Source organism: Chionomys nivalis, chromosome 12 (assembly GCF_950005125.1).
Source record: "Chionomys nivalis chromosome 12, mChiNiv1.1, whole genome shotgun sequence".
Lineage (NCBI taxonomy): Eukaryota > Metazoa > Chordata > Mammalia > Rodentia > Cricetidae > Chionomys > Chionomys nivalis.
In genome coordinates this window covers 35,335,073-35,356,103 of record NC_080097.1, presented here as the reverse complement: position 1 = coordinate 35,356,103, position 21,031 = coordinate 35,335,073, and the positions used below count along the sequence as shown (strand labels likewise).

Genomic DNA, 21,031 nt, shown 5'->3' with positions numbered 1-21,031 from the left:
AAAGGAAACTGTGGTCCTCCATGATCTTTGCTTTAATTCCTGTCCTTACTTCAGCGTTGGCCCGTGACCTGAGATATGTAAGATGAAATAAACCCTTTCCTCCCCAAGCTAGTTTTGGTCATGGTCAATTAGAAATCAAACTAGGACACTTTGACTACTCATACATATTGTCTTAGTTGTGGGTCTATTGCTGTAAAGATACACTGTGACCCAGGCAACTTTCATAAAAGAAGGTGTTTAAGTGGGAACTTGCTTACAGCTTCAGAGGTTGTCTATTATGATGGCTGGAAGCAGGCAGCTGTAGGGTTGGAGAAGTAGCTGAACAGGCAGAGAAAAAAACTGAGTTTGATGTGGGCTTTGGAATCCTCATAACTCATCTCCAGTGACATATGTCCTCCAACAAGATCACACATACCAGCAAGGTCACACCCCCTAATCCTCCTGATTCCTTTCAGACAGTTTCACTTGGTGACTAAGCACTCGAATATATGTACCGATGTGGGGGGGTGGGGCGTTTTCATTCAAACTTCCACCCGGATTGACCATCTTGGAAGATGACACATCACTGAGACTGTTGCCATTCCAAATATTTGACTTACAAGCATAGCACACATGTATCGGTCTTTATAGTTTCCATATGTGTAGTAGTTCTGCACTTAGCTCTAAGGATCTGACTGTATCATGTTTTGGGGATATAGTTATATCCATAAATTTGTGGAAGGATGTATATAAACTTTTTTCCTGCTAAAAAGTTTAGGCATTGTTTTGATTTTTTTCCTTTGAAATTATATGTGTAAACTCATTGCAGTCTGGTCTTTTAAAAAGTTAAAAAGCAGGTGGTATAGAATATTGTTATAACATGAGGATATTTGGTAGAAAAGAATTAAGAGTCAGTGGGCTAGACCACAAAACTGTGGGTGACAATCTTAATCTGCCTTGCTGAAGAATATATTTCCTCCTAAAAGTGAGGTTTTAAGTAAAAGAGCATCTGTTTTGGTTTATCAGGTAGACGAGTGTACTTATTCAATTGCTATCATTCTTCTCATCAAACGTGCTGAGGGATTTCTCCACTGACATTGTTCCCTAATGAGAAAAGCAGCTGACTTCTGGGATCTAGCATGTTAGGATAAAGCAGGCCATTCAATTTTGAGATAGAGTAATTTCAGTTCAGATATTACAATTTTCTTTTATGTTTTTCAGCAGTAGTTTTGCAAGATTTAATATTTCTTTTTTAGGAATTCCTTTTAAGTGATAGAGGTTGTTTACCAGAAGTTAGCCTACTAGTTGTTCAGAAGTAGGCCAGTAAAGTGGAATTTCTTGTCTTTCAGATGATTAATTCATAAGCCATTTTCTTCCCCTCTAGATTGTGCATCTTTCTTTAAAAGAAATAGGCAGCAGCCAGGCTCCCTGAGGTAAGAGGTGTCTAGACAAGCCCTCCCAAGTTTCATGCCTTTGATTAGGAGTGGTCTCCAGGCTGGCCTGCTTGCTTTAGGGTGCTGCTGTCGTGTCCTGCACGCACACCTGGGTTTTCAAGATATTCTAGTTTTGTACTTGCTTTTAATAAACAGAAATAGAATAAAGGAATATAATTTCCATAAATTGATGATAATTTTCAAATAAAATTCATTTTAAGAGTGCCTTATTTTTATTTTTTAAGATGTGTGATATCTTGAGTTCTCACCTTGAAAGAGCTAGTCTCAAAAATTGAGTGTAATGACATGCTTCACTTTAACCACTTGGATCATTTATATATGACAGTATGTATGATATTATATGATATATAGCAGTATATATCATATTATATTTGATAATATATGTATTTATATGGTACTATGTAGTTATAGAGGTGTATTAAAAGGGCAGGATATCAGATGATATAACTTCATCATCTTTTAAGCATATTTTTAACATATTGTGTTTTCTAGAGGTGAAAGATGTACCTTAAAATTTAACCTTTAGAATATTTTAGAAAAGTTAATGTTGAGTTAACAGGCTTGTGCTGTATAATATTTTCATTAAAATTCAGAGGCTGAATTCATTAAAATTGAGAGGCTGTAAACATGGTTAAGTGTGCCTACTCCTCTTACAGAGTACCTGGGTTTGGTCCTTAGCACCCAAATCACTCAGCTTCCAACTACCTTTAACTCCATCTCCAAGGGATCTGATGCCCTCTGGTCTCTGTGGACTCTTGCACACATGTGATGCACAGAAACATACATAAGTACATACAAGCACATACATTTTTAAAAACTCTTATTTAAGAATCACAGATTTGAGGCTGGGGAGATCGTTTTGCGGTTAAGAACACTGTTGCTCTTCCAGAAGACTTGAGTTCAATTCCCAAAACTCACATGGTAGCTCTCAACCCTCTCTAATCCCCTGTTTTCAAACCCCTGTTCTGTGGGACTGATGCCCTCATCTGGCCTCCATGGACACCAGGCTTCCATGTAGTATATAGACTTACATAAAGGCAAAACACCTATACACATTAAAAAAAAAAAAGAGGCAGCAAGCTTTGTATTTGCCTTCAAAGATACTAATTTGATAGTAAAATCTTATGTATATGAAACACTTCTAAAAAATTAAGTCTACTTATTTATATGTTTAGTGATTTTGCTTAATTTTTTGTTTTCTCTATCTTGAGATTTGACATTAAAATGCATGAATTTATATTGTGTACTGTAAGATTTTAATATATGTATGTATTGTGGAATGATTACCACAGTCAGGCTAGCTAACGTGTCACCTCACATAGCTGTGTGTCTTGGGAGGTGGAAACACATGGCTTACTCTCAGTAATTTAAAGTCTGCAGTAAAATAGGATTGTCTTCCATCCCATGCTGTACCTTACATCTCCAGAACGTGTTTGTCTTACCCAGCTAAGACTTTGTGCCCTCCAACCAACACTTCTCATTTCCTCTCAGACCTTAGCAACAACTATTAAACTCTTGATGTTTTTATTTTCCACTTATTATAGTGTATGTGTGTGTTTTTTTAAAGGTATTTCTTCATTCTTTATTTGTGTGGTGGTTTGTATGTATGCCTGTGTACTGTGTCTGTAGAGACCAGAAGAGGCTATTAGAGCCACTGTGAGCCATGCTGTGAGTCTGGGAATTGAACCTCTGTCCTCTGGAAGAGCAGAGAATGCTCTTGATTACTCAGCCATCTCCCCAGCCCTTCCTGAGTTTGTTTCTGTGATTGGCTGTTCTACTTAGAACAAACCCTCTCAGTTCATCCCTGCAGCTGCAGCTGACAGAAGTCTCTTCTCTAAGAAGGCTCCATACTATGGTGGTGTATATACTGCATCTTCCTTATTCATCTCTCCGTGGATCCTGACTATTCTAAATAAAACTGTAGTGGTTATGGGACGTAGAAATTATTTTGAGTTGTTGATTTCACTTCCTTTGGGTACATATCCGGAAGTGGGACTGCTGAATCATGTGGTAATTCTATTTTTATCCCTTTGAGGAATGCCCATCTTTTTAAATAGTGACTGTATTAATTGACTTGTGAGTGCAGTGTGCAAGACTTTTTTTCCTCCCTGTTCTCAATGTATTTTTCTTTCTCTCCCATTGTCCCCCCCCCCCATTCTCTCTTTTCCTTCTCTCTCTTATATGTCATTCATAAAACTGCACAGTGTTTTATTGGGGCTTTGATTTCCATTTCTTCATGGTGTATGATGTTGACTTATGAACTTTACTCCTAGACCAATGTGTATCCTCTTTTGAGGTAGTACTGTCCATGTCTTTTGCCTATTTTCTTATATTTCTTATGTTCTGCTGGTATTGGTTTTAATTTCTTAAAAATTTTGACATTTAAACTCTTATTAAGATACATAGTTTCCAAATATTTCCTCCCTTTTGATAGGTTGTCTCTTGGATCCATTGTCCCTCTTGAGGGCCAGAAATTTTTAGTTTAATGTAATTCCGTTTATCTAACTTAACTTTAGTTGCCCTTGCTTTTGATGTCGTGTTAAAAAACACCAAAAAAAAAAAAAAAAAAAAAACCAAACCCCACATTCCTCGCCTAGGCAAGCGTAAGGGGTTTGCTCATGCTTTTTTCCATCAACACCACAGCCCATTCATTTCTCCCATGCATGGCTCAGTTCATTTGGTTTTCCATGTGCTGTGATAAAGACACAGCAACCCCTCCTGCATGTGGGTCCTTGATTTCCCCAGGATTCCATGGAAAAAAACGTTCCCATTGCAGTTCTTGCCATCTTTGTTGAAGACTAAGTGGCCACAAATAGCTATGTTCTTATTAATCTTTACGTGTCTGGGTCCATAGGCCTCTATTTTGCTGCAGTACCATGTTGTCTTGGTTCTTGTAGCCATGTGCTGTATTTTGAAATCCGATAGTGTGCTTGTTGAGCTTTATTGGTTTCACTCAAGATTGCTTTGACTACTTCAGTCTTTTCTGATTTCATGTGACTAAGAGGACTGTTTTCTTATTTTGTAAAAAAGATCATGGGAATTTTTTTTAGTAATTGCATTGACTCTGTAGGTTACTTTGATTAGCTTGGACTTTTTAATTCTAATCTATGAACATATTTTTTCATTTATTTGTGTCTCTAATTTATTTCATGACTGTTTCATAGCTTTTAGTTTATTAATCTTTTGCCTCCTTTAAATTTATTCTTACTATCCTTTGAGCTGTTATTATAGGTGATACAGTTACAGATAGTTTGATGTTGATGAACTGGAATGCTGGGTTTGTGTGTAGGTTTTGTATCCTGCAGCTCTGTGATTTTTTTTTTTTTTTTGGTTCTGATTTAAGGGGATGAAACCTTGGGGTTTTCTGTATATGGTCATGTCATCTAGAAGCAGACTATTGCGCTTCTTTAGATATAGATGTCTATATATTATTGTTGCCTAATACAGAGGAATAGCATTTAGCTTTTCACCATTGAGCATGTTAGATGTAATTCTGTGTCATGAAAGAATAAAGATTTTGTTCCATGCCTTTCAGTGTGTATTGAGATAATCATGTGATTTTAATATTTTTATTAATAGACTGTGTCACTTTTATTGATTGCGTATATTGAGTCTTCAATAGGCCATTCTTTTTTTTTTTTTTTTTTTTTTTGGTTTTTCAAGACAGGGTTTCTCTGTGGTTTTGGAGCCTGTCCTGGAACTAGCTCTGTAGACCAGGCTGGTCTCGAACTCACAGAGATCCGCCTGCCTCTGCCTCCCAAGTGCTGGGATTAAAGGCGTGCGCCACCACCACCCGGCTTCAATAGGCCATTCTTAAATACCTTGTTTCTTACCATACAATCTTTTTAATGTCGCATTACTGTTAGCATGCTAATGTTTTATTAAAGCTGTTTGCCTTCACTGCAATCAGGATTATTGGCCTGTAAATCTCAATTATTTTATTGCTTTTTCTGCCTGTGGTGTCAGGGAAATGCTGGCCTTATAAAGTAAAATTGGAACTACACTCTGGTCTTCAGAAGTATTTTATAGTAATTTATAGTATTTAAAGTGTTTGAAAGTGTTTACTAGTAAAGGCTTAGATCCTTAACTTTTCTCTACTAGGTCTTGGTAACTAATTATTGGTTGTTGTCATGGTTTCTGTTTCATGGATGGCTGTATAGTTTCAGAATTAATTTTTTCTAATCTATACAATTATGGGAGGTAGAGTATGAAAATATCCATGATAGTCTCCTGATTGTTTTTTTTTTTAATATCTGTTGTTTATAATATATTCTCTCTCTGTCTCTCTGTTTCTCTCTCTCTCTCTCTAGATCCAGGTAAAAATTTTTGACTCTACAGAACTTCACAAATATATATTTTGTGTTGTTTTCTACTCTCATTTATTCTTTCCATGAGCCTTAAAATGTCCTTTCTCTCACTAATTTTGCAGTTAGTCCCTGAGTTCATCATTGATTCTCTGAGACCCTTTTACTTCTTGTGCCGTAGAAGCTGTTCTTTACAATTTTCATGCATGTGTATAATAGAATATGATCATATCCACCTCCGCTTCCCACTTCATTTCCCCCCAGACTCCCCAACACGTCTGTTGCTACTTTTTTCCCTCTTTGGATGGCTTTGATGCAACTTGGAAGTTTTAGTGTGTTTTGTCTCCATTTCTGTTTGTCTCGGGGTATTGTTTTTATTTCCTTGAAATCCTAGATGTACTGGCTATTCATAATCATATTTTATAAATTTAAATTTTATTGTTTTGTGTGTATGGGTATTGTGCCTGCAGGTATGTCTGTGCAGTTTGTCTATACCTGGTGCCCATAGAATCTGGACGAGGATGTCAGATTCCCTAAAACTGGAGCTATAGCCAGTTGTGAACTACCATGTTGATTCTGAGAATCAAACTCAGGTCCTCTGGAATAGCATCCAGTGTTCTTAGCCACCAGACCATCCCTTCAAGCCACCCATAACTAGTTGTGTTATAATTTCTGATAGTTCTCTTATTATTGATCGCTAGTATCATATCATTGTAGTCAGAAAGTATGATTCTTTATACATGTGTGTGTGTGTGTCTTTGTGCCCATAGAGTGTGTCACATCCCCTGAAGCTAGAGTTTCAGGTTCTGAACTTTCTAGTGTGGATCCTGGGAACTAAACTCAGGGGTTAGTAAGTGAGTCTAGCCTCTAAACAGCTGATACATCTTTGCAGCCTGACAGTGCAAAGCCCCAATTTCAGTCTTCTTAAATTTTGTGGTGCTTGTTTTTATATATGACCTGTCTAGGGAATGGGCCATATGTGGTTGAAAGGAATGTGCATTCTGTTGCTGTTGGACTTAAATTCTATGCACATCTCTTAGGTCTGTGTATTCTATTTTGTTCAAGGATGTTGTTTTCACAATGATTTTCTATCTATATGACTGTTTTTGTTTGATAAATTTTTTCTTTATTAATCCACACATGTGTACAACAAATAATGATGATTTCTATCTCTCTCTATCCCCTCAATATCCCCCATATTCTGTGCAACATACCTTTTCTAAACTTTATGTCTAACTCATTAAGTCCAGTTAGAGTTACACATATGTGCATGCGTGTGGGACCGTCCACTGGAGCTTGGGAAACTATGAGCATCCATGTTTCTCAAAGATATATTTATTTAATATGTCTGTGCCTGTGCACCACATTGTGACTGGTGCCCACAGAGGCCAGGGAGGGCACTGAGTCTCCTGAAATTGGAGTTATAGATGCTTCTCAGTTGCCACATTGGTGCTGGGAATCAAATTTGTATCCTCTCAAGAGCAGCCAGTTCTCTTACTGCTGACTCAAGTCTCTAGCCGCTCCTTGTTCATTTTAAAAAGTGGATTACTGAAATCTTCCTAATACTGTAATGTCACCTTTTCACCTTTCAGATTTGTTTCTAATTAATTGCCTCATGAATTTCAGTGTTTAAATGATAGTTACATATTTTACAATAGTTAGATTTGCTTGATAAATTGACTTGACTCCTTTATCATTATATAATCTCTTGACTTGTGAATTTTAGACTTAAATCTCATAATTTTAACATATAGACTTTCCTGCTGTCTGGTTGGCATTTAAATTTTGTCAAATTTTGTTATTTCACCTTTAGAATGTGTAAATCCTTATAGCTGATGTGATCTCTTTAACTGGAATACAGAGTGACTTATTTTTGTTTGCTCGTTTAGCAAAGCTATGTTATCTGAAGAATTTAGACCATTTACATTTGAAGTAATAATTGATAAGGACTTTCATGTTGTCTTGCTTTTCTGTTTTGCTAATCTCTTGTTCCTTGCTCTCCCGTGCTCTTTCCTGGTGACTTTCATGAGTGACAGTCAGCCTTTCTCGGCACAGGGGAATAAATGCCTGTGATGCTGAATGTTGGGAAGATGGGCAGCTTGGGAAAGGTGCCCTGCTAGTGCATCCAGCTTAGTTTTCAAATCTCAGCCAGCCTTTTGTTGGTGCTTCCTCAGGCAGAGTCCCCACTTTTCTCCTAAGCAACTCCCTGAATCCGTCAGTGTGCTCCAGTTTCCAACCCGGTAAACAGATGTTCAGCTTCCTACAGAGTCTCCCGTGGAGGGGAAATTCGGGGACAGCAGCTTTTGTTTGGTGAGGACGGTGTCCAAAGGGATCCATTAAGCCAGCAAAGAAGAGTTGTCAAGTACTGAAGCCATGGCACACGTCTTAGATTTCCTGTCTCCCTGTGCTGCCAGTGCCAGGGATCAGTCTTTATCTTTCGCTGTGTTCAGAATCCACCGCAGGCCCAGCCTTGCCTGTGATGCTAACCCCCAACGCTGGATCCATGAAGCTTTGATGCAAAATGCATGTGGCAGATGGAATTTTACTCTAATTTTGAAAAGCGTGTCATTTATATCACTTGATCATTTGTAGATATCTAAGTCGAATGCATTGCACTCCACAACCATTCACCTGGGAGAATGTAAATCAGACTTTGTCATTTCCCTGCTTAGAACTTAAAATGTTGCCATTGTGTTAGAATAGGAGGACTCTGGCTCATGAGCCCCCTTCAGTTGCCTATTGGAACCACTTAAGGGTCTTTCAGAACTTCCCAGTTCAGAACATGCCATCAGAGAGACCGAAGTAAAAGTGATGTGAGGTGAAGCCCAACTTGAATGTTTTAAATTCTAGCAGCAGGCGGGGTTGAGAACCAGGGCTCTGTGCGGCCCGACCCTCGGTGACCTCTGTAGCCTTTTTCCGGATGTGCCCTCTGCTCATGCTTCAGTCTCACTGGCTGCCTAGATTTGTCTGGCTTTTCCCTGCGCCAAGGCCCTTTTCACAGCCTTGCTGCTCCCTTGTCCTGAAATACCCTCCCTCGGATGTGTGCTTTCTCTTGACAGTTAGATTCAGTGTGAATGCCCTTAGAGAAGTGGCCAAGAGTCACCAGTGCGTTGGCTGTCATGTCGCCTTTGCTTGTGTAGCACTGACCGTTGTGTGGTGTCCTCGCATCTGTGTCTCTCCCTCCCTTCTCTTGTCTATTTTTACCCTATGCCCCTGGAAACTGAGCTGTGTGCTTATCTTTTTAACTGCTGTGCTCTTGGCACCTACAACAATGACCGGCAGGTACAGGCTTTCAACCTGTTATATACATGGCTTTGAATAAATAAATAAATGAAAAGTTTTGATTACTTTTAAGTGATCAGCTAGCCCAGACCACCCCTGTTTCATCAATATCATGTGATTTCATAAGATGCTGAACTCAACTTCTATTGCCTGGTGACATCATTGCTCTCGTGACGTCATAGCAATATGTGTTTATTGTAGAGCTGGTGTAATCACACTGTTTATGCTTCTGGTCATTCAAAATACAGAGCGAACAATATGTCCATAGTTTCTTTTATAACAAATGGCTGTTCATTTCATGTCGTTTTGAAATCATGCCCTAGGAGTAGGTGTACCATGTATACAATCACATACAGCCTAGTTGTGTGATTAGCTATCTGATCCAAGTTTGTGTAAGCACGCTTAATGACATTTGTGCAATGAAACAGCTAAACGTCGCAAGTCTCAGAACACATGCCTGGTCTTGAACAACATTGTAATGTATTCAAATCATAATATCTGTATGTTGTTTCTATAGTTGATTCACATTCGGCTATTTTAAACTGTCAGTGCCAGGCATAGTCCCATTTGGTTCTAAGGGTATTTTATATTCCCAATAATAAGGAAGCTACAAAATTAGATTGAAGCCCTACCGAAATAGCATAATTGAAAATCACCCTCCCTCCAGTGCTGCTTTTCACACTGCAGACTAGCAGGAATTTGTATGATGTTGGGTTTGATCAAATGACACAATCTAGATGTCTTTGCTGAATATCAAACAGGTAATCACATACCTGTATAAGCATTGATCTTGTTTAGTATTTGATTTTGGAAATTAATCTCCTATAAGATACAGATGCTTAATCTAGAATTTGCTGGTGCATTCTTACCTGCCCCTCTATAGAGTTTGTAGTTGGGGTAAAGTCTGGTTGTTTAATAATTGGTTTTATTCTTTAATATCATCCTTAAGCTATGGGGGATTTTTGTGGACAACAATATTCATTTAGGCTAATACTAGGAGAGATTTATTACAGGGTGTTAACTGGGTTACAGTCTGGGGAAAGACAGAGTTTGTCCAGCCTAGAATGACAGATCCAGGAACGTTTCAATGGCAGCTGCCCTTAGACGAGAAGCTGTCTCCTACCACCTTCCTTGTTAGGTCGAGCATGGCTCACTCACTAACACTAGCTGCAAAGGCTTTAAGAAAGACTTTCTAGCCCGCATAGTATAGAAAGGATATCAGGAGATAGTTTGACTGGATATTTTCATTTAATTTGTTAAATTATTTGCACCCACTCTGACCTTGTCTATTTTAGTTTGAAGCTTTAGTAACATTTCTTTTAGTTGATACCATCATGAATTTATTAAATATTAAATCCTTCATTAATAAGGTGGATTTATAAGATTAATAATAATGGATTTATTAAATTCATCATTAATAAGATAGCTGACTTGATTAGCTGTAACCAGAGAAATTTAATTTATGGTGTGTGTGTGTATAACAGAGAGGGAGGAAAGCAAAGAAGGGGGAGGAAGGGGAATGTGTGTGTGTGAGTGAGAGAGAGAGAACCAATTTTCTTTTTCCAGTTTCTAGGTATTGAACTCAGTTTGACAGACTTATGCAATGGCTACTCTTGCCCACAGAGCCATGTTACCAGCCTGAGAATTTTGTTTTGTGTTTATAAAGCGAGTTTGTAACTAGGGCAGATCATCTAATAGACCCTAGTGGTTTCCATGGATAGAGGTGTGTGTTTGAAAAATCAGTCGCTGTCCACAGAGAAGTTGGCAAAACAGTCATGGTTGTGAACCAGCATCTCATCATGCACATAAAAGTAAATATTTGTTTCTATGTGAAAATGAGAAGTTCTTTAAAAGAAGAACTTGAGGGAGGAGAAGCAAAGGGAAGTTTATCAGAACTTTATAATAGATGGAAAACTTGTTGACACACCCTGTATTCTAACCATTGCGCCTGCTTAGGTTCTGTAAACAGGGTTGTTTACTATATGCTGTGTTCATGCAATCCTGTGTAGTCTTCTTTCATTGACATGGACATAATCCCAGAGGTTCTTAGTGTTTATATGGCTGCTAGGATATCTATGTCTATATATCTATATCTACAACCATATATCAGTATTTATAGCTATCTCTTATCTATATCTGTCTCTATATCTATATAGCTATGTCTTTATATCTATATGTTTGGTAGACTTAGAAAGCTTACATAATTCTGGCAAGTTTCTTTTAAAAACCAAAATAGTTGGTAGCATTCACTTATCAAAATACTTACCAAAATAAGAAATAACAAATACCCCGTGTTAATATTTTAAGTGGATAAAGAATTATATCCACCTAGATATATTCTTACTTTAGGACATTTTAAAAAGATTTATGTGTTTATTTTATGTGTGTGAGTGTTTGCCTTCATATCCATGAGTGTACCATGTGCTTGCCTGTTGCCCATAGAAGCTAGGCACAGTATACGGTCCTCTGGAACTGGAGTTACAGGGGGTTGTGAGCCACTATGAGATCCAAACCTCAATTCCCTGGGAGAACCTAGAGTGTTCTTAGTTACTGAGCTGTCTTTCCAGCCCCTAACTAGGATGGCTAAATTTCTATGTGTATATTTAAAAAGATTTTGCAGTAGCACTGGCAAGTAGATATGACTAAGGCCATTTTTAAAAACTTAAGTAATTTATTTTTTGTGGCATAGTTAACATCAGACACTACTTTTGAGGGTTTGGTTTGTAAAGTGAGCCTTGGACCTGTGTAGTTGGCAGCTCTTTACTCTGAAATCTGCCCATGGATTGTCAAGGAGACCAGCTCTTACTGTGGAATCTCCTCTCCTGGGATTTATTGCTGCCTTTGCAGTGAAGTGCCTTCCCCCTCCCCCACAACATTCTCGGAGGTACCCAGTCAGGTGTCAACTCTGGGTACCCCTGCAATCATGGGCATGTCAGTGCGTCACCACACACATCTTGTGACAGCCTTTATGTTGGAATTACAGTTTACATGCAAATTGTAATTGTTTTTACAATATATTTTGTATGCTTCCTGTTTTGTTTCTTAGTTTTATAATCCTTAATATGTTAGCAAATCTTTGAAAGTCAATTTAAGTGCTTTCTGTCAGTTTTCCGAGTTCATATTTGTTGGAAGAATATGGCACATATTTAATCCCAGCACTTGGGAGGCAGAGGCAGATGGATCTCTGATCTGAGTTCTAGGCTAATCTGATCTACATAATTGAGTTCCCAGTCCACTGACTAGTGAGACCCTGTTGTCCGCCCCTCCCCTTAAAGGTGCTGTTTTAAACCTGACTGAGAGCCTATTCTGTATGTACTTCAGTGACCTACTTTTCCCAATGCCACTTTAGTTCTTTGCCAAAAAATTGCATATGTATTATAGTATAAAATTATAGCTCTGCTGTCAGTGTTTATATTCAAAGAAAGACGGTTACCTTTCCTTTATACACTAACAACACACTGTCAGTTTGTCGGTTTTCTTTCACATTCTAAGTTGAAACTCATTCTAATCCAATTCCAGCTGCTGGGTAAGCAGCCATGGTTTTCTTATTAGGCTAATGATTTGTATCTGGGTCTCTTAAAAGCATGTTGGAAAAATTAGCTAATACTGTGCAAACATTCTGAAGACATCAGAGACATATTGTTACTTTAAAGTTCAAATCTATATTCTCAGATACATGAAATGGCAGTTATGCTTCTTATTAAGATGACTCCATTTTCATGGGCTTTCTTTGCTTCAAAATAGCACTGTTTAATAGGATACTGGACCTTAGGAGATGTGTGGGGGTGTTCATGAAATCTAAAAGGAGGAGCTGTGTTTAAGTTAGACAATGGAAGCTTTTAGTGCGCTAGATTTTATGTCCTGCTTTAAAGTTTTTGAGGAAATACAGAATAGGAAATGGTTGGGCTCTATGATATCATTAGGGCTATTTTTATTCTCAGAAGTTCAGAGGTTTTAGGAACGAGAAAATATATACAAAAATGAGGACATTCATTGTTCTTATAATTTTATTAATGTGCTTCCAAGATGTCCATAAAAAGTAAGTTTAAAGAAGTCTTTATTTTTCAATTTACCAGCATGCATATAGGAAGAATAAGAAATATATACACATGTACATATGAATTCCCAATTATGCATATCTATATTTTGAATAAAAATATTAAAACAATTTCAGATTATTAAAAGCCAAAAAGACTGTACATAAAAACAGTTGAGGGACTGGAGAGATGACTCAGCAGTTAATAGCACTTGTTGCAGAGACTTGATCCCCAACACCCACATGGTGGTGGCTCACAATCCTCTGTAATGGGATCTGGTACCCTCTTATGGTGTGTAGATATATGCGGACAAAGCATCCATAAACATAAAATACAGAAATGAATAGTTATTTTTTTAAGAGAACAAACAGGATGTAGAAAAGCCATTAGAATTGTGTTATTACAGGTCAGTGATGTGGCTGCTGTAAACCATGTGAAGAAACTTGATAGTAAAGTGTATGGGGTGAGGACCATATGGGATGTTTTAATATCGTGCGCAGAGTTGTGATACAGGATTTGCTGGTTTGAGTATAAAGAATTACCTATACTGCCAAAATATACACTAATAAAACCGTGAGCTTCTTAAGCCAGCGGCAGGGCATTCCTCGTCATTTTTGGGACATAAACAAGATTATAGCTGAACCGGGCCCATGTATTACCAGTTTTCATTGCGGACCTAGGATTTTCACATGGTGTCCATTCACTTCTTTTGCAAATGTGTCAGGCTGCCTCCTTCCGGCTACCGCCTCTGAGTTCCAGCAGCAGTGGGGTTTGTTGTTGTTTGGTTGTCGTCTGTTTTCAGCAGGCTCTCACAGCCATGGCCGTGCTGGGATCATGTCAGCAAGCTTCTGCGTCTTCCTGCGTGTGGGATAAGCCCTCTACCCAGAGAGCTGGCGTAGAGTGCTTGAAGGAAGGACAGCCCACTCCTCTGTCTCCTCACCTTTAGTTCATGCCATTCCGTTATGCATCGTGTGTGTCCTCGTACAACCTCATAAGTACTATTAGCATAAGGACGGGCATAAATAAATGAAACACAGGTTCACATTAACTACATTTCTTACAAAAGAGTGTTGCCTCAGAGGCATAGCAGAACTACAAATGTAATATTAATAAAAGCCGGGAGGTTAGATATACTCAGTCTGACTCTTCGGGAGATGGAACCTAAGCTTATTAATTTCTCCAGCTATTTCTGGAATATAGCCTAGGTTTGAAGCCCTGTGCTAAGGTATGTGTTTATTTTATGCCTCTGGGACAGTATGTGATGTGACTCTGTAGTGAATATTTTGTCTGGAATAATTAATGTTGAGAATTTTTTTTAATGTTTATTTATTTATTATGTATACAATATTTTGTTTTGCATGTATGCCTACAGGCCAGAAGAGGGCACCAGACCTCACTACAGATGGTTGTGAGCCACCATGTGGTTGCTGGGAATTGAACTCAGGACCTCTGGAACAGCAGTCAGTGCTCTTAACCTCTGAGCCATCTCTCCAGCCCTAATGTTGAGAATTTTAAGTTAATTTGTTCTAATACTAAAATTTAAAAGATTGTATGCATGTTATGTATATATACTCATATGTTTGATTTTTAAAATAATTTTATTATGAAAATGATCTACTTGACAGACTTGATTTATGCCTAATTTTTCCTGCAGAAGAACAACTTAGGACTCAGTAGCACAGCCCCTGGGGGAGAGCACCCCTCCCATATTCCTTCTCATTGATGATATAGATACATTTAGTATTGGCTGTTGTTGGCTGCCATTGACAGCTATGAAGCGATAATACCCACACAACTTGTATAAAATTTAAATTCCTAGTACAATTAGAAAATACTATTACCCCTCAGAGCTTAGGAGGAGGTAACGTGTAAGAGTGAGAGGGATGGATGGCACCAAGAAAACAAGGCTCATGTGAGCTCAGAGACTGGAGCAGCGAGCACAGGGCCTGCGCAGGTCTGGACCAGGTCCTCGGTGTGTGTTATAGCTTTCAGCTTGGTATTTTTATGGGACTCCTGAGTGTGTGAATAAGTGTCTCTAATTCTTGCACTTGGGGTTCTTGGGTTGCCTTGCCCAGCCTCAATGTGATGGATTTGTTTTATCTTATTATATTGTATTTTATCATAGAAGAGAAGACACTATTAAACTGTGTCTTAGTTACTTTTCTATTGCCCTAACAAAATACCATAACCAAGGCATCTTATTTAAAAACAAACAAACAAATTAATTGGGGACTTTCTTGCAGCTTCAGAGAGTGAGCCCATGACCATCATGGTGGGGAGTTTGGCAGCAGGCTTAGTGCTGGGGCAGCAGCTGAGAGCTTGCATCTCATCCACAGATAAGAGAGAGAGCTAACTGGGAATGACTGAGGCTTCTGAAACCTCCATGCTCATTCCCAGCACCACAGCTCCTTCAACATGGCCACATCTCCCAATCCTTCCCAAACAGTGCTGCCAACTGGGGACCAAGCATTCAAATATATGAGCCTATGGCGTCCATCTCATTTAGATCACCACAAAGAATAAGGCCAAGTATTGACATCTTATCAGAAACAGCCTTTTAAGGTTGCGGGGTTGCTAGATTCAAATGTTATGTTTAAGAATGTCTTCATTGGGCTGGAGAGATGGCTCAGTGGCTAAGAGCACTTGTTGATATTGTCGAGGACCCAGCATCCACATAACCATCTTTGATTCAAGTTTCAGGGGATCTGATGCCTTCTTCTGGCCTAGTAAGACACCAAGCACACATATGCATACACACAGGCAAAACACTCATACACATAAATATAAAAAGTCTTCATGATTTAATCCAGTCCTACTTATACTTTTTGTCATTACCTTTTTATTTACTTTTTGTATTTTATCACATATAATAGTGCATTTCACTGTGACATTTTTATGTACGTATATAATTCATTTTATCGCGTTGACCTTGTTACCCTCTCTTGTCCCCTTCTGACTTATGCTGATCGATATCATCTTACCAACTAGCCTCTCTTCCACTTTTACCTCTCTCTGTGGGGGAGGGGAAGGACCCAAATTTCAGTATGTGAGTTTCAGTGTGCTCTCTTACGGGAGCATGGACACCTTACCAGTGGCTACACCACTGAAGAAAAATGTTTCTGCTTCTGCCAGCCAGTGCGCATATTCCCAGGGAGGGGCGAAGCCCATAAAACCCTCTCCCCTATAACGATGTCAATAGGCCCAATCTTGTGCAGATTTTGTACAGCTATCACAGATGATACAGATGAGGAGCTCGGCAGCAATGCCATATGTGGAAGTTAGCACGTCATATTGCTTTCCTCCCACTGCCCTTAACATCTTCCCACTCCTCCTTCTGCAGAATCCCCTGGGCACTGAAGGAGTTCTGTTTATGACTGAGTGGTCAACAGTCACTTATTCTCAATACTGCAGACGGGAGCTTCTGTGACCGGGGCTCACAAATCCACTCCTCTGGGCATAAGCACAGTTCTTTGGGAGGCACTTTGATGGGTGTATCGTGTCCATTAAATGAAACAGCCGCAGTGGCTTCCCCAGGTTTTCTAGTCCCGGTTGTGAATGCACTTCTGTGTGTAACAGGCCTCAAATCTATTAAAAAAAACAGTTGGTCACCCCCATAACAGACTTGCCAGTACTGCCCATTCTAGATAGACTAAGCGTCTCTGAATGGTGACTTGGCCTGGCTTCTCCTTGTGTGTTCTTCCATCATGTGAATGCATAATTAGAAAAAAAAAACTAAAGCTTTCCAGTGACCTTTCTTTTTGGATTTGAGAAAACATTTTATCTGAAATAATGCCGTGTGAAGAGAATTATGTTCTGTGCATAGAAAAGTGTCTCTAAGGCTAAGCATCACATGTGTCTGTAAGGCTAAGCATCACGTGTGTCTGTAAGGCTAAGCATCACGTGTGTGTAAGGCTAAGCATCACGTGTGTGTAAGGCTAAGCATTACATATGTCTGTAAGGCTAAGCATCACGTGTGTGTAAGGCTAAGCATCACGTGTGTGTAAGGCTAAGCATCACATGTGTCTGTAAGGCTAAGCATCACCTGTGTCTGTAACACCAACTCTGTGTGTTCTTTGCCTTGTGTGTGGTGACTGGCTTTAGGATATGACCGCACGTGACCTGCTACAGCAGCGGTACACACTCCCCAACGGTGACACTGCCTGGAGATCCTCACCCCTTGTGAATGCTGCTCGAGAAGGCAAGCTGGTCCTGTTGGATGGCATTCACCGGGTCAACGCTGGCACGCTAGCTGTATTGCAAAGGTTTGTGTCACAATCGGTCTCTGTGCCAACCTACACCAGGTTATGCAGATCCTGAGGAACTTACAATTCTGTACTCAAGTCAAATAAAGCATCGTTAATATTTTTGTTATAAACTCATGATTATAAGGCAGCCAGATTTGCTGTCTAAGAGCCTAAGGAAGAAAGTCTATAGGCAGTGGTTTCAAAAGGCTTGCTTCTACACATGGGTTAATATGAGCATCAAGCCACACAGTTGAAGCAGCTGTGATTTTTGTCCTAACTACACTGCTTAGAAATCATCCCAGACCTTTTCTGGGGTCTGAGCTTGTAGGATTTTTTTTTAACTTTTGAGACAAAGGTTTAATATAAAATTTATATTTATTATTTCACTCACTTGGCGTGGATATGAACATTTCTGTAACTACCATTTTTTTGTTTTGTTTTGAATGTGAAAAAGTTGTCCACACATTTCAAGAACTCTAGAATCCTAGAATCTAATGTTGGAATATTCTCTGTGTGTAATTTCTGTGGAAAATATTCATAGCCTGTGTCATTTAAAAGGTTAAATGCTGTTCATTCCTTTTCTGCAGCATGACTTTTAATCTGACTTACTGGGAAGTGTCAAATAAATGAAATGAGCTATTTCTTCAACTAGCTAACCACAGTTTTTATCACTGACAAGCTGCAGATTCTAAGTGAAATGAAAGATTCCAAATGTGTTTTATTAATCTTGATTCAGTTTGTGTGGGTTTAAAAATAGTAATCACGAAGTTTTAGTGATTTACCACAAACATTTCATAGACTTGCAATTTATTTTTCCTCTGCTAAACATAGAAAAGTGAATACAAAATAAGAAAACACTCTGTCCCCTCTGGTTGACTGTCTCTCAGATATCCGACCAAGTACAAAAGAGTGCAGCATGCCTGTACTGTGCCTTGCAGGATGGAACTTTAAAAATACCAAATGTGTAGGCAGACTTTTCTTTCCTGCACTGGTTTCCAAAAAACTGACATGGATACTTAATTATGAATGCTTGGTGGATAGCTCAGGCTTATTACTAACTAGATCTTACATTTTAACCCATTTGTATCAATCTATGTGCTGCCCCAAGGCTTGTGGCATTTACCTCTCTGGCATGTCTTCCTTTCTCTACACCTGGCTGACTACTCCTTTGACTTCACCCTTCTTTCCAGCATCCTTCTAGTCTGGCTCGCCCTCCTAATCTCTTCTGCCCAGCTATACACCAGTCAGCTCTGTATTAACCAATGAGAATAATACATATTTACAGTGTACAAAGATTGTTCCGCAGTAATGCCTGGCCTTCATGCCCACCAATTCTTGGAGTTCTTAATGCAGGCCAGAGTTTTGAACATGGGCATTTTTAAATACTGCCCAGAGGAGCTAACTTACACTCTAGACTGAGAGAAATGATGTTGAGTATCTTACTTTATATTAACTGTTCAATTTTCACACTAAATCTATGAGGTTGGCCTTAATTGTTTTGCCTTAATTTTCTAATAAAATTTAGAGAGGTGGGATGGTTCTCCCTTCTCTGATTATTCAGTAAGTCAGTGCAAAGTTGGACTTGAATACAGACTGGACTGTTTGTGCCCCAAACTTCTGCATTAGTCTTTGACCTTTGCAGTGCCTAATGGGAGTGTCTTATGTTGCATGGGAAGCTAGGTTACTTCAGGATTCCACGTGAAATTGTAGTGGAGTTATTTTGTTTTAGAGGCTTTTGTTATTTTAAATCCTGCAGTTTCAACAGTAGAAATATTTGGATACTTCCCCACAAGAAGTTCCATTGGATTCAGGAGTGCGTGATAACTGGCTTGCCCATGAATGGATGCCCCAGGGTTGACCTGAGACACTCATTCAGCTGGTTCTTTTTGTCTCCTATTTCCTCCTTCCCTTCTTCCAGCCTCTTCTCCTTCATACTTATCTATGGTATTCAGGATTGCTTTTCTGTTGACAAGAGTTCAGTACATCTGCCAAGGATAACATGGAATGGTACTGACCAAGTTACCATTGTAAAAAGTACATGTAACAAAACTGTTAGGTTCACCCACCCACAATTATAGGCACAGTTAAGTATTGGCTGAGTGATTTTGCCCCTCATAATATTAATTTGTCCTTGTCCCCTCCCCCTTCAGACTAATCCATGACCGCGAGCTCAGCCTGTATGATGGATCACGGCTGCTGAGGGAAGACAGGTACCTGAGCTTGAAGCAGAGACTACAGCTAACGGATGAGCAACTGCAGAACAGGTAATCTGGAGTACGTTATTCTCCTGAGGGCTGTTTTTATTTTTTAACATTTATTTATTGTGTGTACATGTAGAAGCTCACTACAGAAGTCATAGGCTGACTTACAGGAGTTAGTACTCTTCTTCCTCTAGAGTCGTGGAGATCAAACTCATATCCTCAGGCTTGGCAGCAAGTGCTTTACCCTCTGAGCCACCTCGCCAACCCTTAAGTATAGTATTAGCTCTAATTTACAGCTAAGTTGAAAGTAACATTCTTTATTTCCAGCTGAACTAGGGCCAACTAAATAGTTTAGTTTGGTGTCTTGGGTGGGTATAGCCTGACATCTAAAACCTGAGAGTTGTCCAAGTTGTACTCTATATTCTTAGCCTGCTTTAAACAACTGTCTCAACTGTATTTCTAGAAAAGTAAGCCAAGCTTACTAGGAGTCGTGAGCATCTCTGTGGGTATCCCCTGTGGCACGTTGTCCCTATGGCTTTCTTAAAGGTCTTCCTAGGTATAACAGTCAGGTGCAGTGGGTGGGATTTGACTTTAACTTGAGCAGGAAACAAAATTAAAACATTTAAAAAGATAAATAGAAAAATTTAGGGCCAGGAAAATCTGTAAAGTACTGACTGCATGGGCTTGAGGACCTAGGTTTGGGTCCCCCCCCCCCAACCCAAGTAAAAAGTGTACATAGTGACCTTGACCCCAACATGAGACAGTAGTTTGAGAATGGAGACAACAGATTTTTTAAACTAATTGACTAGCAGAGCCAAATAGGTACAGTTTCGGGTTCAGTTAGAGACCCTGTCTTATACATAAAGCTGGAAGCCAGGGCACAGCTGTAGATGGACCTCTCTGAGCTGGAGGCCAGCCTTGTTTCCATAGTGAGTTCCAGGCAGTCAGGGCTACACAGCAAGGACTTGTCTCAAATAATAAAACAAAGTAATAAAGGGAGGGAATCAGTTGAGGAAAGTTGGCTGTCACTGCTCTGACACACACACCTGTACTAACAAATATTATATAACACATGGCCCCCAAATAAAAAAAGATTAAATATATACCACACATATGTTCCCTAATGTTGAGTTAATATTGGTTTGCTAAAGTATCATAATGGTATTGTGATTATGAAAAGAAACCTTACCTTTACAGGACATGCTTATTGACATAGAAAGGATAGATAAGCCTGTGAAAAGAAACATACCAGAGGGCAAGGCAATGACCAGCGTGGGCAAGGATGAAAGCTGATAAGCTCTTAGCACTCTGGAGGAGTTGGAATGAAGGACTTGAGTGATTGTATAAAGATAGCCTTTGCATTGGAAATAGTTTTCAACAACATATCTTCTCAGACTAGGCTTCTCTCATGTCATCCCCATGTTAGTACCTTCCATTGGCCTTTGCGTATTTGGAGATTGGTACATTGTGGGTAGGCGGGAAGTGGCTACGATGATGATGACCACATCCTCACTTAATCTAACCTGATGC

At 39.2% G+C, this 21,031-nt stretch overlaps 1 protein-coding gene across 2 annotated transcripts in view; it reads left to right on the top strand.

Annotated features, from left to right (window-relative positions):
* The window catches only part of Vwa8 (von Willebrand factor A domain containing 8), a 320,343-nt gene that overhangs the window by 99,148 nt on the left and 200,164 nt on the right, over positions 1 to 21,031 (top strand). For both annotated transcript variants that reach the window (XM_057786174.1, XM_057786175.1), the window contains 2 exons: positions 17,158 to 17,318; positions 19,451 to 19,564. In XM_057786174.1, coding sequence (XP_057642157.1) covers positions 17,158 to 17,318; positions 19,451 to 19,564 — 275 coding nt within the window. The remainder of the gene's footprint in view (positions 1 to 17,157; positions 17,319 to 19,450; positions 19,565 to 21,031) is intronic.